This window comes from Squalius cephalus (genome assembly GCF_949319135.1).
Source record: "Squalius cephalus genome assembly, chromosome: 17".
In the NCBI taxonomy this organism is placed as follows: Eukaryota; Metazoa; Chordata; class Actinopteri; order Cypriniformes; family Leuciscidae; genus Squalius; species Squalius cephalus.
In genome coordinates this window covers 23989616-24007903 of record NC_137138.1, presented here as the reverse complement: position 1 = coordinate 24007903, position 18288 = coordinate 23989616, and the positions used below count along the sequence as shown (strand labels likewise).

At 36.1% G+C, this 18288-nt stretch overlaps 1 protein-coding gene across 2 annotated transcripts in view; it reads left to right on the top strand.

The window, feature by feature from the left end:
- dacha (dachshund a) overlaps positions 1-18288 on the top strand; it is a 159805-nt gene that overhangs the window by 81668 nt on the left and 59849 nt on the right. For both annotated transcript variants that reach the window (XM_079898313.1, XM_079898312.1), the window contains exon 3: positions 17513-17644. In XM_079898313.1, the coding sequence (XP_079754439.1) occupies positions 17513-17644 (132 nt within the window). The remainder of the gene's footprint in view (positions 1-17512; positions 17645-18288) is intronic.

Here is an 18288-nt window from a genome sequence, read left to right as displayed (position 1 = left end):
CTTTTGATCTAATGGACAAAATAAGCTGTGGAATTTACATATGAACGCGTCCGGAGACGACGGAAAAACATACGGAGAGCAGCAGCTTTGGTTTCTGCTCCGACAGCCAAAGCACATCTTAATACCAGTTGTAAACAGGGCCTCATACAAACACCCAAAATCCCTTAGTGGGCTGCTTTACAAAACTACAGCATGTTTTGCCCTTACGTGTGTCGGCTCCTGAGGGAAAGCCGCTATATTGTGCTCATGTCCACAACTAGGGTCTGTCTTTATAGTTCAGTAGTAAGCACACTTGTCAGGGAAGTAGCTATTTCTATTGCTGTCGCAATGTTGTTTACTTACTATATAATTACAAATAAAATCACTATATACAAATAAATATGATGGAGTAAAATCAGTTTTGTTATTAAATAAAACTATTAAAAATGAATGCAACAAAATATAAATATAAATAAATATAATAATTAAATATAAATATTAGATAAAACTTAAATGAAAAATTAACTACTGAAATAAAATAATTAACTAAAATAAAAGTTTGTTGAAGTACTAAAATTACTAAAACTACACTAAAAAATAAAGCTACATACAATATTAATGAAAGCTACATAAAATACTAATAAAAATTATAAAAACAAATAATATTATAATTATTTATTCATTTTGATATCAATTGTTTTTTTTATTATTATTGTTATTATTATTATTGTTAGTAGTAGTTGTAATGTTGTTGTTATTATTTTCTCTTTACATTATCACATTTTTAAAAAAATTTTTTTACAGTTCTATAGTCTCATTTTACATTTAATAAATGGCTGTTTAGACATTTCAATTTTAGATCCAATCGTCCAGCCTTTCTACTGGCTCATGTCATCGAAAAAGACACCCTAGATCCTCCGAGAGCCTTCCCATCATGCTGTGCAACGCTGTTTGAGAGGGAGATAGTGAAGGCAGCTCAACAGGTGAACTACAGTATCAGCATGTAAACCTCAACCCTTTCCTTTCACCTTCCTATTTATCCCTCTTTCTGTCTCTCTCGTTCCCTTTTTCTCCTGCTTTCTCCGGCCACTGGAGTGGATCAGTCAAATTATCGAGTGGCAAAACTAATTCGGCGCCCGGGGGCCGGCAGAGCTGCCACTTCCCATCAGCCCCTCCGCCAGTCAGCGCCCAACTGTTTTCATTTGGGTCCTCTTGTTTCATTTATTATGGCTATTGGAGCTAATCCTACGAGCAAACCCCCGGCCGGCCCGCCTGTCACTATTGTTTCGGCTCTTGGATGCACCTTGCCTTCAGTGGGAGGGCTGATCCAGTACCAGCTCCTGACGGAAGTGAGCGTTCTCAGATGGAGAGAGAAAGAGCGGGAAGGAGATCTCATCAATCATATTAAACTCATTTGGACAGACTCGAAACCCCCCACTTTCTCTCTGCCTCACACTTCTTGAAGATGCTCCATTGTTTCCTTTTTTATACTGTAGTCAAGCAGGAACTATCTAGTCTTAGAGGAAAAAAAATGTTCTTTTATGGTTTAAGAGACTTTTTATTTATTATCTTATAACCTTACACATTTTTATTCAATATCTGCATCAGAGTTATGCACATTAGTTGGTAAATTACGATTTCAATATTTGTATTATACTGAGGCTGTGTCTTAAATCACTTGCTCTCTTGATTAGGTACTTATTTTGAAAAAAGTAATTACTTCACGGCTACTAAAAAAAGTATGTCCTATATAGTATGAGTGTGTGTAGTATGAATGTAATCTGGACATACTACATTCACCATGCTTTCATTATCATGTGACCTAACAGCATCAGTTATGTCGCTTCAGTGCCATTCACAAATCCTCTCCCGTGGCCTCATGGGATAGTAAAGTGTCCATCGTATGCACACCTCAGAATCTCGCTGGAAGTAGTATCCGGGTACTTTTTGCCTAGTCTTTTATGAGTCTGTGAATTCGGACATACTACTTTTGTCACATACTACTAGTAGGGAAGTATGCGATTTCGGATGTAGCCTGAATGTTCAAGTGAAAAATCTATATTTGCTCTCCATTTAATCTCATTAATGTTTAGGATAAACTGCTGAAATAGATCTCATTTGGTGTTTTTCTATTCTACAGAAATCTATATTCTGGAATTTTTATTGTATATATATTTTTTTTAATCTGACAAATACCACTCTTAAAGGGTTTTATATTTTTTCCTATAGTTATAAAATTTGTGTTTGTAAAATATCTACATCAAATTGATGTTATGTGTACACTGTTAAAACATTTCTGCATTAAATTTAAGTAATCAACTTGGATGTTTAAGTCGTTTCAACTTAAATTACATTAAACTGACTTCAGAAAGATTATTTGCATTTTGTATAACTTACAAAAAAAGTTTAAAAATAGCTTTAAAAAACAGCTTAACTTATTTTGATGAGTTAAAGCAATGTAAAAACACATGTTGTTATAACTTATTGATCATATAATTATTTAAGTGTATAAATAAATAAGCAAATTATAAATTTGAAGAAAAAATAGAAAAAATAATTGTATGTAAATGTAATTGTAAATAAGACAAATTAAGAAATAATAAGTTAATGTTATTTTACAAGAAAATACAATTTCAGTCTTTATACTTAAAAAAAAAAAAAGCATTTTATTGAATATCTTACTTGCTTTTTCTTTGTTTGTGAAATTTACTAGCAATTGTGGGATAGAACTTTATTTTACAGTCCTGTTTCGCATGTTCATACTGTATACTTATTGTAGTAATTATTAACTGGATAATAACTATGTACTAGTCCTGAACCTACCCCTAAACCTAATCTTAAACCATGTACAGTAGTTACCTTATATTATATTATATTGTATTTTCTTGGGTAAGTACACTGAAAGTACAGTTTTTTTCTCCAGTGTACAAGTTACTTTCTTATCCAGACACAGAAAACTCCAGGAAACACTGAAGTTTGCCTTAACTTTTTTTGTTTTTAATCCAAACCTCACACTTTAATCAATTATAATCGATTATAATCAATACATCCTCTCATGCATTTCCATCAACTACAATAGATGCTCAACAAACGGCAAACGCATCAAAACGACATTCAGAGTTCAGTCGTAATCTTGAAGTAACTCCCTTCGCTAATACATATTTATATAAAAAAGTGTAGCTTTCTTGATTAGGCCATCAAAAAGCCTTGACCACAGAGAGAGAGAGAGAGAGAGAGAGAGAGAGAGAGAGAGAGAGAGAGAGAGAGAGAGAGAGAGAGAGAGAGAGAGAGAGAGAGAGAGAGAGAGAGAGAGAGAGAGAGAGAGAGAGAGAGAGAGAGAGAGAGAGAGAGAGAGAGAGAGAGAGAGAGAGAGAGAGAGGAGAGTGGGAGAAGAGATTGACTCTCTTCACCACGGGGCAACAGTTAAAAAGAGTTTAAGGGTTTTGTGGAACACATAACACATGCTAGTCAAGGTAAACCGCTGTTTGTTGAAGCCTGGACTCTCTAGGTTTGCTGTCTTACGGGAAAATAAACGCCTGTGGGTCTGAAGAGAGAATTGGGTGGTCTGTCTTTAATGACCCAGCTTCAGTCTTCCTTTGAAATGTGAGGGAGGTCATACCCCTGCGCCTCTGCAATTAACCATGTTAACGAGGCTAAGCCATTAGCGCTAGCACCAAATTTGGGACGTTAAGCAAACAAGCACTTCACTGTTGTAAATGCATAGGTGTTGCATATTTATTTGTCTACACTGCACTAAATCACCCTAAAAGTTGGTACGAATAAATTAAGCTTTGAAAGCCTTTTTGTGTTTAGCGTAGCATGTTTTGTTTTCAACATCTAGCTTGAAGGCTAAAAACAAAACTGATACTTATAGTTTTCTCTAACTAAATTTATGCTACATATTCCATCACTTCCACATGAATGATACCTCAAATCATGTTGCTTGTGGAGAAGAGGGTTGCAATTACTATTCAACGTGAACTTACTTGCGATTTTTCGCCATGCAGATGAAAAAACCCCTCATGTTTACAGTGCATCTAGAGACCAGAATGTCATGGAGACTTAGTGATCTTTTGACTTAACACCACCAAACAGTCACACAGAAGTTGCGTCCCAAATTACGCACTATACACTATGCAGTTATACAATGCACTATGTGCTCAACTGTATAGTGTATGCATTTTATGAAAGGATATTTGTCATTTAACATTGGAGTCTGATAGCCTCTCCGACAGTTGAGCTCATGAGGTTTCTGACTTCGTTTGTTCGGTTAATTAAGTGCAACAGCCAAGTACATTAAAGGGGTCATGACATGGATTTTTTTCCTTGAGGTTCACTTATAATGTTGAGGTTCTCTTAAAAAAAAAAAAAAAAAAAAAATTTTTTATATATATATATATATATATATATATATATATATATATATATATATATATGAAGAGTTCAGATGCAAAAGCCTCCAAGTGCCATCTGAAATCTTCTTCTAGAATGATCATTTTTATCAAGCTTGTATATTTAAGTTCAGTAGTTTCACTTAAATGACAATTAATAGGTAATCTTCATTGCTATTTAAGTGAAATTACTGAATTTAAATATACGAGCTTGACAAAAATGATCATTCAAGAAGAAAATTTCAGATGGCACTTAGAGGCTTTTGCATCTGAACTCTTCATATATATATACATGTATATGTATGTATATATATCTATGTGGAATGTCATTGCATAGGAAACAGTATCAACGCCCACTCGCTGAGTGTTTTGAAAACATTATCCATATAAAACCATAATTTACAGACAAAGCATTATGCAATCGTTTATTTACGTTTTTTGTGATGCAGCGACAGTTGATACAGTGATCCAACACTGTCGGCTGCTTCATCTGTCAACAAAGTTTCTTTATGAACTCTCCATTACATTGTGCCTCCAAATCAATCTGCTGTCAAATGCTCCGAACAAACATATCCATGACGGCATTTAAAATAAACCATCCACGTGTTCCTGACGCTAGTATCCTTCTGAAGTCTCTTCAGAAATGAGCAAATGAGCTGTTTAACTGAACTTTCCTTTACGCTTCCATTTGTCCTGTTTACAGACTAGCGTGGATACGTCAGAAAGTGAATGTGCATCTTTTCTATCCATGTAGTGTAGACAGTGTTTGTGATTATAATGGGTTGTATTTGCTTTTGACGCAATGGCGCTCTCATCCAGTGTAGACAGTGTTTGTGATTATAATGGGTTGTATTTGCTTTTGAGCGCTCTCATCCAGTGTAGACAGTGTTTGTGATTATAATGGGTTGTATTTGCTTTTGAGCGCTCTCATCCAGTGTAGGCAAGTGCCGTAAAGCTACTGAACGCCAGTGGGCGGGGCCTATGGTGGGCGGGGCCTATGGTGCGATGATGCAGAACTATTTGTCGATGTCTTGCTCTGGAGGCAGTCATGTGTAAATGTATTTTCCCGTGTGACGTCACAAATCCTGCAATGTCCAAACGAGACGTTATTTGGAGCCTGATTAAATAAATGCTTTGTTTATAATGAGGAGGACATTTTAAGCTAAGAAACCTGCAGGATGTTTCAATGGTACAAAGACCTCTTTATCAAGGTAGATCTAGGCAAATGTGATTTTTCATGTTATGACTATTTTTTAATGAAATTCCACCTCAATTGTCCTCCTAAATGCAATTGGTTCTGCAAATGCAGCAAATAATAACACCCATTTTGTTTTCTCTTTCTTTTGCTTTGTTTGATGCCTACGGCTGCATCTTAACTAATCTAGATCAACAACAACAGTTAGAGCGTGCGCATACACACAGACATACACACTCGTATCGGGGAGGAGAAAGACACGCTAATATCACGTTGGGTCCAAAGATGTTTGCGAGGATGTTTTCAGGTATGATGCCCGCGGCTTTACAGCAACTCAGTTTCACACTAATCAACACTATCTGTTTCTTCTACACATTTAAACACACCGCTGCATGCGCTTGAGGGCCTTTTTTCTGCATCCACGTCCTACGCCGTGCAATCCATATCATGAAGAATTACATGTTTGAAGAGTGAAAGTAATAAATGAAATTATCAGGTTTTATTAACTAATAAACATAACCATAGTTTACATTACCTCACCTCCAGACTGCACTAAACCGGTTTGTTTGAACAGGAGCAGGATGGTTCAGGTGAACTTTGATCGTCATTATTAATATTAATTTGAGGCGAAGTGCTGTTTCTCAGAAACATTCTGGGCAGTCCGTTGTGAAAGGTGGACCTTGATATTATTATTTTTCTGTGGAGTTTTTATTGTATCCTTATCAAATGCTCTGCACAGATCACACAAGCATGGTTAATGTGAGGTCAATAAAAACATGTAGATGTAGGACACTGATTTTATACCTATTATTCATGTTCACATTGACTTTAACTTAAATTTTTTACTTATTAACACTTGGATTATTTAGAAACTGCATGCTGAGGTAGAGAATGATGCATTTCGAGACTAAAAAAAAAAAGGACCCTGTTAACTAACCCTGTATTTTGCTGATCATACTTTTTTTCCACCTTTTTCAAATTTAATAACACCTGAAACAACTCAAAACTAAATTATGCACTGTACATGATTCTTTTTTTTTTATGCATTATGAAAGTTAAAGGTATATTTCACTCAAAAATGCAAATTCTGTCATCATTTTCTCCAAATATTTGCCCACCCATGGAACAAAAAGGATAATATTTTGCATAATGTCCATAGTATGAAAGCATAAACAATGACTAAAAGCACCAGTGTTTAATTTTAAAATTAATTTTACTTAAATTTTTGGTCAATTTATGTTATGTTCTTAATTTGTATTAGTTTTTCTTCTAATATTACGGTTTAGGTTTAATTTATTTTAATGTAAGTATTCATTTATTAAGTTTTAATTCAGATTTAGTTTTTATTATTTCCATTTAGTAATTTCAGTGCTTCAACTTAAACTTATTTTATTTCTTATTTATCTCAGCTTTATTTTGACCACCTTAATTTTAATAAATGATAATAATCCTGCCATAAATATACTTCAGAATACAAATAACCAATGGTGTGTTCAGTCAATGTTTTTATATGTGTAAGTGCAATTGAGATTTGAGAGCTTTAGTGGAGGGAAGGATTTTTAGCAAATAATGACTAATTTTGGACTTATCCTCTCACACAAAGCTATCGTAGACTTGCAATAAAGTGCACAGACTCGCATGGACTACTTTTATGGTGGTTTTGTGTCATTTTGGGAGCTTTAAAGTCTCGGTTCACATTTACTTTCATAATATGGAAAAGAGCAGCTTGGGCATTCTGCAAAACATCTCCTTTTATGTTCTATGGAAAAAAGAAAGGCATACAGGTTTGGAACACCTTGAGGGTGATTAAATGATGACAGAATTTATTTGCATGCGTATTTCAGTCAATTAAAAGCCATACTCTGAGAACGCTGTGAGGCATTTGGACGGAGGGGATGGATGATAGTGAGAAAAGAATGTATGTAGAGAGCGAAATAGAGGAGTATGTGAGCCAAAGACAGCACAGAGCGAGAAAGAGGAGGAAAAGTGCTCTCCACTCACTTTCTGCCCAGTGAGCAGTGCCTTGTTACTCTTTGAACACTTGGCCCATTTATTTCTGCTAAGTCGTGAGATTCTGAGTCGGCCAGTGAAGACTCTAGTGGCTCTTTCCATGAAACATTAACGAGTTCCTGGGGTTAAAGGGATGCCTAGAAATCACTGCTGATTGCATCTTGTGTGTATGTACAGTAAAGGTGTGCGATTGCGTGAATGTGTGCGTATGCGAGCTTTACGGGCCGAAATTAAATTAATATTCACCATTGATTGAAATACATAAAGGGGTGAGCAAAGGTGTGCGCGTACAGATAAATGCACACACTGCGTTCAGTTGTGATGCTTTTTAACATCCTGACCGTTGTGCGCACACATTTCTCTCCATAGGCAGTCTGACTGCAGGACACAAGGTTATTAATCTACACTGCCTCTGCCACCCACAACCCCGCGCTCCTCCAGGGCGACTGTTGATGACACGTACAGATCAAGACGCCCACGGGCCAATCACAGAGCTCATCCTCAGCGCTTCACAATCCTGCTGCAGTCGGCACTGCCCACTCTACACACTCCACACACACTCCACATTCACACGTGTTTCTTCTCTAGAGTACAGAAAACACAACCAGGTGGAACGATTGTGCATCTCTTACCAGATAGAGAGCCTGCAGTTTAAGTTAAAGGTGGATTTATTCTTAGATGGAAATACTGTAAGTTGTGGTTTATACATCAGTTTGTTTTTAATTCAGACTAATGCAAGTATGCCTGTGTGTTTTACAGAGTGCTGGTGTGTATTTGGGTTAGTGTTCGTTCTTTTACATCCTTCCTTCCTTCCTTTTTTCCTTCCTTCCTGCCCCAAAAGACAAAACACTAAAACCGATACAATGAATTTGCCTATACCTTGTATGATGGACATGCAAGTGGACAATGCAAAATGTTTAATTAAATTGTTATTTAAAATTATTATTATACATGAATATTTTAAGCTTTTTATATTAAAAAGAAAGAAATATTTCATATTTAAATAACTTTTGTATATATTTTATATATATATAATATAATATAATATATATACACACACACACACATATTAGTGTTCGTTCTTCCTTCCTTCCTTCCTTCCTTCCTTCCCTTTCCTTCCTTCCTTCCTTATATAAACACACACGCATACACGCACGCACGCACGCACGCACGCACGCACATTAGTGTGCGTTCTCTTCCTTCCTTCCTTCCTTCCTTCCTTCCTTCCTTCCTTCCTTCCTTCCTTCCTTCCTTCCTTCCTTCCTTCCTTCCTTCCTTCCTTCCTTCCTTCCTTCCTTCCTTCCTTCCTTCCTTCCTTCCTTCCTTCCTTCCTTCCTTCCTTCCTGCCCCAATTTTAAACAAGACAAAACACTAAAACCGATACAATGAATTTGCCTATACCTTGTATGATGGACATTTTTCAAATATATCATATACATTTTTTTTTGTATATATTTTTTTGTCATCAAAACATCTATAGTCCCAGGCTCATGATAAAGAAAATGTTTAATTAAATTGTTATTTAAAATTATTATTATACATTAATATTTTAGGCTTTTTATATTAAAAAGAAATATTTCATATTTAAATAACTTTTGTATATATTTTTTATATATATATAATATAATATACACACACACACACACACACACACACACACACACACACACACACACATATTAGTGTTCGTTCTCTTCCTTCCTTCCTTCCTTCCTTCCTTCCTTCCACACACACACACAATGTCCCTGAAAAATGCTTTTAAAAAATGGTTTTTGAAAATAATGATTACGATGTTTAAACCAAATGTTTCAAGGCTTGTACTACAGTCTCATGATTGAATGGTTAGGTATAGGGTCAAGACTAGATTTGATCAGAAATATTGTTCCAGGAACAACACAAGATAATGATCTGGAACACATCTTAGCAAAATAAGATTAAACAAACTTCATATTAAGTCAAATTTACTCCCTAGTTAATAACTCTCCACGTAGAAATGCTGATCTTTTATCAGCTGCATAAATGCAGTGAATTATATATTAAACACTGCAAAACTGACATCAGATCAGCATGAAACGGGACTTTTAGGTCCGTAACTTTTAGCGCGTGATAGAAGTGCGCAAATTGTGAGACTTTGAACTGGAAACTAGATGCGGACCTTGCACAAATAAAATACACAAATAAATAAACAAAGAAGCGATTACTACAGCAGGGAGTTACTTAACGGCTTATTTCTGTTTGATAGGAGAATAATGTGCTGTAATTTTACCTTGATGCAATATAAAACTGCAAGCTGCCACTGCCTCACTGGATAATTAACACCTGTGTCTAGTGGCCACTAGGACCTCAGCATCTATTAATGCCAAAAAAAACACACAATACTACAATTAAAGGCACTGTTATTAGACATTAAACTGGGTTGGTATATAGCGGGTGGTAAATTGGTCCGCTTTTACCTTTAATTGCCTCAGAAATTACGAGGAGGGATTATATTAATCTTTTTAAACGTAATGTAGAGGAAATGAGGAGTGCTGAGGCGTAATGTTATGGCCCAATTTGTCTGTTTTGTGGCACTTTAATGCCGAACAGAAAAAAAGGCTCCTTGCGTCTTGGACTGCATCTCTCTGAGCATCCAGAGGTCAAATGAATATATAAATATAATCTTGTAATGTCTGTGGCGTATTGCTGATACACACAAAGACTAGACATCTCTGTCCTGTATTTCATGTCACATCTGAAAAACATCTGTGTCTCACTTCGCATACTAAGATTAGAAGTGCATCCCAAATCATAGCAGTTGAAAATGGCAAAGAAAAATGGTATTAAAATGGTTAACATATATATCATACCGTTCAAAAGTTTGGGGTTGGTAAGATTATTTTTAATCAGTCTAATCTTTTATTTGATCAATACAGGAAAAACTGTAATATTGAAAAATATTATTACATTTTAAAAGAAGTTTTCTATTTGAATATGTTTTAAAGGATAATTAATTCCTGTGATCAAAGCTGAATTTTCAGCATCATTACTCCAGTCTTCAGTGTCACATGATCCTTCAGAAATCACTCTAATATGATGATTTGATGCTCAAGAAACATTTGAAATCAGTTATGCTGCTTAATATTTTTGTGGAAGCTGTGATACATTTTTGAAGTATTATTAAAAGGAAAAACACTCGCTGACCCCAAACGTAAAACCGACAGTGGGTGTATGTATGTGTGTATATTGTTATATATTAAACAAAAGTTTAAGTACTTCTTCTAATTTAACTCATATTTGCTTTATATATTGTGTGCCTTTTCAAACCAAAGAATTTCCTTAGAAAATAAAAGTGATGTGAAGTGTGATATTACATTTACAGCTGATTTATCTGTGTTGGTGAATGTTTTTGAAGTGTTTCTTCGATGCTTTCAGTGTAGACAGCTTCAAGCTTTTGCGACGCGTCATTGGTCGGTTCCATGGTGTTACATTAAATCTTTCTTTCTGTTCTTCCTTTCTTTTGTCCACAACACTCCTCTGCCCGTCCTTTGGGTATGGCCGTCAATGCCCTCATTCCCACGCTGTGTGTGTGTATCATCTTTTCTCTGCTCCAATAATGGCAGAACTCCACATCAGCATCTGCCTTCATTAAAAGTAATTACAGTGTTGCTCATACTGGGCTCACTCGCAGACAGAGTGTTTCGGCCCACTTGAGCTGACTCAGGATCAGGGAGACCCCTCGACTCTTCACTGGTCAATAAATAAGATCGAGCACAAGTTATAAAGCTCAAAATAAACTTTGTTGTTATAAACCTGTATAAGACACAGTCTCAAGAATGGTGAACGATTGAGACCAATTCAAATCAATAAATTCATGGACTTTGTTTATTTAAAAAATCACCTCAAGAGTCATTTGTTTGCAAATCAGACTACAGTAGTCAGGTCAGTGCCAGCGCTAGTGTTTCACTATGGCCATGTTCACACAGCTACAGAACACGGTTATCAGTCCTGTATTTGAGTCCTTAATACTTTTTATGTTCACACACAGTTCAGTTTTTTACGAGACTGACAATCGCATTCTATAACCGAACTCACAACCGCATTCTCTGTATAACTACTTTTCTGTCACATCATACAGTGCGAGAGACGCTGCGCTGCACAGATACATGTCTACCGTGTGTTGATGGTTTTCATGTTTGGTTTCAGTAATTTATAATGATGGAGATATGAGCTGTGTGTTATCTGAAGGTTTTAGATCCAGTTTGCTCCGCTCTTCACCCAGATATAAAAGCTGATGTCGGTTAATGAAGATTTGACTGATGAACTCGCGGCTCGATTGGATTGTCGTGTCAAACTTGAGGCTTTTCAGTTTCATAGATGTCACCGTCTTTGATATCACTTTGGTTTACTGATAAGAGAAAACGGGCTTGACTCCCGTTGCACGTTCATACAGACAGTATTCCAGACGCTACTGTAAGTTGATGTGTGAACGGGACATTTTGAGACTCACACCTGTGTAAATGCGGTTGTCAATCCCAAAAACTGACAGTGTGAATGTAGCCTGTGTTCTGTTAACAAAATACAGTGTCAGTAGTCATTTATGTCTGGTATTTTTTTTAATTAAACAAGCTTTTTAGCTTTTTCTTTGAAATGACTCTAAACTGACTTAATATAAATTGATAGTTTAGGTTCATATGAGCTGTTTGTATCCAACAAAAACACTAGTGGTTTACTGTTCATGCACAAAAATGGCGCAAAAATTCTGACGTTCCCCAATCGTTAATAGAATAGAATTTCAAAAGTCATTTATGTCTGGTATTTTTAAAAACAGATTCCCAAACCCTAGCACCTTCTGGTGCTTTAAAATCCAGACGAAGACTTGATTCGAATGATTCGAAACTGTCAGTCTGTCAATAGTTTCGATTCATTTGAGCCGTTGGGATCCAACAAAAACAGCCTCACTTTGGAAGTAAACTCTGGTTGGTGGAACTAACACACAACCTAGATTTAGGCTAGTTGTATCAGTCCTCCAGTGGGTTACACACAAACAGTGGGGTCATGAGGCGGAAATCTCAGCATTCATTTGGGCTTTTATTTACAACTTCCATCGCGCCCCATTTCCCTCTCTCTTTCTCACCGTTGAGCGCTGAAAAGCAGCAGAGTCCGGTTTCGCCCGCCGGCCATATGCCTTTGTCAGGCGTTCATCTCATCCCTTGTTCCGCCGTTCGGAAATTCCAAAGGTGAATTAAATACAGTATACCGCCCCCATCTCTCTCTGCCCTCCCTTCTTCTGGCTTTTTGTCCTTTCTCGGTTTACTGTTCAACATGAAATCGGACAGTAATATTTACTCTTCAATGAATCAAAGGAGATGCTCTGCCTGTTTTTCCCCCCGTCTTGTGCACAAATCTGATACTTTTCCCCAAGACACTCTGTCAAAGCAAAGAAAAGACACTGTTCCTTTCCTTTTTTATCCATGTTTCATCTGAAAAGGAGAAATGCAAAATGTAATAATGCGTCCGGTTGCATGGAGCGGGGGGAGTGCTTGACTGACCCTCTTTGTGGAAAACATGATCTCTCTGGGCTTGTTCTCACAGGCAATTGTGTTGTGTGTGTTGTTTGGTCTCTATTTCTATCTCTTCCTGCTTTATTCTTATTTCTGCTCCATTCGCCTTTGTATGCTCACAGACATACAATAACAGGAGCCCTTCGTATTTGAGGATCATTGTAAGTGGAATTGGGTTGTACAAGCATGTTTGGTTGGGGAAGTTTTGTTGGGATAATAATGAATATAACAATATTTATTTATTTAATTTCTGTAGCTCCTCTGTACATTTGCACAATAGTTTTGTTACAACTCTTTTGTTAATTTGATATATAAATCATTTTGTCTTTAACAAGCTGTTTGTTCAATTTTATTTTATTTTATTTCTCTAGCTCAAGTGAATGTACATTAGTTTGAAATTCTATTATTGTGTCATTTGAAATGAATTCTGCCTTTAACAAGCAAACTATTTCACCTTCATATTGACTGAAATCCTTCGCTCAGGAAGGCCTGCTGACTTTGTTCAGATCAAAACAGTATCTTACACTACACTATAAACCCGAATAAGTTGGTAAAACTCAAAAAATCGGAGGTAATCAGTTACATAAAAAAAATTAAGTTAAGAAATTCAAAGTTTAAGTAGTCAGAACTGGCAGACTTTTGTTTTGTACTCATACATTCTAATTGCTCTTGTAATCTCAATTTAAATATTTTTGGTAGAGGAAACTTGGCTAGCTTTAACTAGCTAAATTCAGTAAATGGCAACTTGCTAATTGGTAAAGCATTGCTAAAAAGCAATTGCTAAAAAAGTATGGCAATATATAACATTTAACATATATCTTTTCTCAAACCAAGCTCATTTTCCACTCGTCACCATGATGGTAACCCTCTAAAAAAGAAAGAAAAGAAAAGAAAACAGAGAAAAACCAGAAAATCTTTTAAATTACCGCAGCAAAACATTAAACATTGTTAAATCTCCCACCAAACATTAATCTTGCATGAAAATTATTATATAACACTTTTATATAGCATTTACTCTCCCTTTCGAGAGTCATGGCAAAGCATGCTGGGAAATAGAAATCCCAGCTCAGTTTCAGTTACATTTTTAAGTTTGTCTAAATTAAAAGAAACAAGTTAATAAAACTCAAAACAGTGAAACAACTCCGATTACTTAAAATGTGTCAGTTTTGTGAACACAAAAGAAAAAGAAAGTTCTAAATACTCATAAAAGTTCATTTGATTGAACTGTTTAATTTTAAGTTTACCCTACTCAAACCAATGAATTATTTTGAGCATTAGCGGATAGTGGCAACCCTGGCTTTTGATTGGTCAACACAACGTTCCAAACGTGGTAAAACACACAATGTAGCAACAGCCTTGAAATGAAGCACCTGTGTATATCATTGCACAGCCTGCACAACACCCATTGACTACTATTAAACTATATCTTCTAGCAGAAGAAAGGAATTTAATAACAGAACATTTTAGTTTACAAAATTGGATCCGTTTTTATTTTAAACTTTTTATAAAAAATGTATAAAAGCAAAAAGGCATTCGAATCTGAGCAGCAAACCATGTATTTCTCATCTAAAGCCATTTCAGCCTATGAATGAAACAAAAATAAGGAACATGGACATTCCTGATATTTGCTGACCTGTAACCGAATCCAAGGCCGCAATCTCAGGTGCTAGTACCCTCCATGTCTTTTACCTGGGTCTTTAAGGTTTCATTACCGCGGTAAAGACAGGAAAGTCGAACACTGAAAAGGATCCATTGATGTAACGCTCACTGACTCTGAGATCAAAAGAAACTCCTTTGGATCAATTTTTCCTTCGCTTTGGAATCTACCTTTTCTCATACCAGTCTTTAATTAAATGGGACATTGTTGTCTAGGTATGAAAAAGGGCCAATTCAGGCACGTCATCGCAAAGGAATCCAGACTGGCCCGTACCTGACCCCCCTTAAGACTACAAAAGCCCCCCGTCCACCACGCCGGCTCACCTCCTCACTTTCAAACCAGGTGAACCATTAGCGACCGAGATGGACCTGTCAGATCTTGAGAACGAGGGAGTATTGGGCGAGGAAAGGAGGATAGATGTGTTCTCCCCTCCTCAGGACGTGCCCGAGCGCCCTCATTCATGCGGCAGGGGGGTGATACCTTGAGTGTTTGAAGCAGAGAGACTTGTAGATCTGAAGGGCCAAATGAAAGGCAAACAATAAGCAATCTGTTTGTCCACCCCTGCAAAACGGCACTCGCCTTTCATCCGCCGGCTCCCATTTCCGCGGGTCGCGACTTTCCTCAAACATCAATTACTGTTACGTACGCCGTTTGATCTCGGGGCTTCTCCTTGACATAGTATCGGGAGGCAGACTTTTAGTGTGTGTGTGCTAAGACAATGCACCAATTGTGAGTGCTTTTCCCCCTCTTTTTAGTTTTCTACTCTTTATATTCTGTATAAACGTGCGTGTTTAGTTTGCACTGTTTATTTGGACCTCGCAGGAAATGATCTGATGCCTCTCCACAACTTCAGCACTCTTGCATAATCAAGAAAAAAGGGCCCTTTTACAAAATGTTTGCTTTATTCATCTTTAATCTGTCACCACATGCAGTGCTATGCTATAATAAGATATTTAAAATGCTGTCGTTCTAAAACTTGTACACATTCATTATGTTTTGGCTAATTTTATTATGCTAACAGTTACCAATATAATTTATAATATTATTTTATAATATGGTTTATAATTATATTATTATGTTTATCATTGTATATACATTATAAATTATAATATTTTACAATAATAATAATTTATTATAATTTAGCAATTGGCAATAGTGAAAATTATATAATAATAATAATAATAATAATAATAATATTAAAAGACAATAAAAATATTGCTAATATTATGGTGTATTTAACTGTTAAATATTTTACTGTTTAAATAAACTATAAAATGTACACAAACATTTAGTTTCTTAATCAAAAGATTTCAACTTTTTATTATATAGATTAGTGTGTAAAAGTTTGGGGTCTGTAAGATATATATTTTTAAATAAATTAACTTTTATTCAGCGCGAGCAATACATTTATCAAAAGTGACAGTATATTAACTATTATATTGTTTATATTTGTTATAATGGACAATGGTGTTTTTATTATATAATGCTATTCTATATAATAATAATTAATTAATATGTCTTCAAAATTGAACTGAAAATGATTGAAATCCACGTAGCTGTACCACTTAAAGTAAGGAATACATAAAAGCTGAATCAAGCATACAGATTTTTTGAAAATATTTTTTACTTTTTTTTTTTTACTTTATTGTAGACATGGCTGGCTGCTAAAAATACTCAGATGCTTGTCTTCTTTTTTTTGTTTTTGTTTAAATACATGCCAAGAAGTAGTTTCATTTATCTCTCCAACCCAAGTCCAGCATATCCACAACTTGTATTTTTCAAAGTATGACTAATTTGCCAGTTTATTTGGCTTGCCGGCTGTCGCAGAAAGCAAAACCAGTCGTGTCGTTGTTCATTTTCAGCCGTAAGAGCTCATCAGGGGAGCGCACGGCCCTCTGGGGAGCAGAAGTGCCCCGTGCTTCCAAATCCATGCCGAGCGTTTTAAGCAGAGGATAAAGGAATGTTCTTCGGCCTTCTTTTCTGCGCTAGTTCACGTATTCCGTTGGAGGCTACATTTTTAATGAATTAGATCAAGGTGACATCCATTGTCTGAACCTGGGGAAAAAGACACAGGACGTGGGCCATCACTTCCTCCCAACCTGATTTGTGGGGAAATTTCGAGAGCGGAGTGCGAGAAGGCATCACATCGTCACTTAATGAATTACTTAATGTGTCCCTCCGTTGTTTAATTGAATTAATTAGGGGCCTAATTGGGCTGAGTGATGATGGCTTCCAGGGCTGAGGAGCCCTTGATGAGCCCAGGGTACAGTTCTGGAAGTGTGTGTGAGACAGTGAGTAACACTGGGAAATCCTCGTGGGACACACACACACACTAGCACAGGACCACGAGCAGAAGGCCTTCTGGGAGTAGATCCCTCCCTCCTCTTCCAGAGGGCCACATTCTGCCGGTGGGCGGCAGTCACCACCAGTGCTGATTAGAGATGTGCAAAACGACATATTTTCAGTATGGATGGGTTCCCAACTTTATGTGCTTTATCAACGTTTATTAACACACTGAGGAAGTAAATGGAGCTTTTCTTTGATGAAATCTGGTCACATGAGATGCATTTGAGATGCATGTAAATACCAGGTGAACAGCGATTTGTGTCGGCTATTTGTTTGAGATTGGATCTCCCGAGACGGATGTTAGTATCAGGTGTAAAGTATGTTACCAGGTACACTTACCTCTCTCTCTCTCTCTCTCTCTCTCTGTGTGTGTGTGTCTTTGTGTGCTCAACAGGATTGACAGCAGCAGCAATGGCTGAAGCAATGAAACTCCAGAAAATGAAACTGATGGCCATGAACAACATTCACGGAGCAGGAAGCCAGAACGGTACAGAGTCCGAGAACGAGGAGCTGAACTCCAGTGCAGGTAGATCAGTCATACTTCAAAAGTTTACAAAATCATATACAGTATATATTAAAACTTTTATTAATTAAAGACGCATTAAATTGATCAAAAGTGACAGTAAAGACATTTACATATCTAATTCAAATAAATACTAAAATATAAATATAAATACTAATAAATACAAAATGCATCACTGTTTCCACAAAAATATTAAGCAACACAACTGTTTTCAACATTGAAATACTGTATAATAATAAAGAAATGTTTCTTGAGCAGCAAATCATCATATTAGAATGATTTCTGAAGGATCATGTGACACTGAGTAATGATGCTGAAAATTCAGCTTTGATCACAGGAATAAATTACATTTCAAATAAAAATTTAAATAGTTATTTCACCCTTTCAAGTAAACGCAGGAAAAAACAAAGTGTGTGCAAAAAAAATATATATATATAAGCAAAAAATTGTATGAAATAAATGAATTAGTCAAATTTATTATTGATTATTTATGATCGATAATTTGAATGGATTTCAAAAAAATAAAACCAACTAAAATAATGAATCATTTAAAAAAATCAAAATTTGAATCACAGAGTTGTCAAATGCATTATGATTCCCATTCCCCATTGACTTTGAAGCAAAACTCTAATTATAGTTTATCAAAT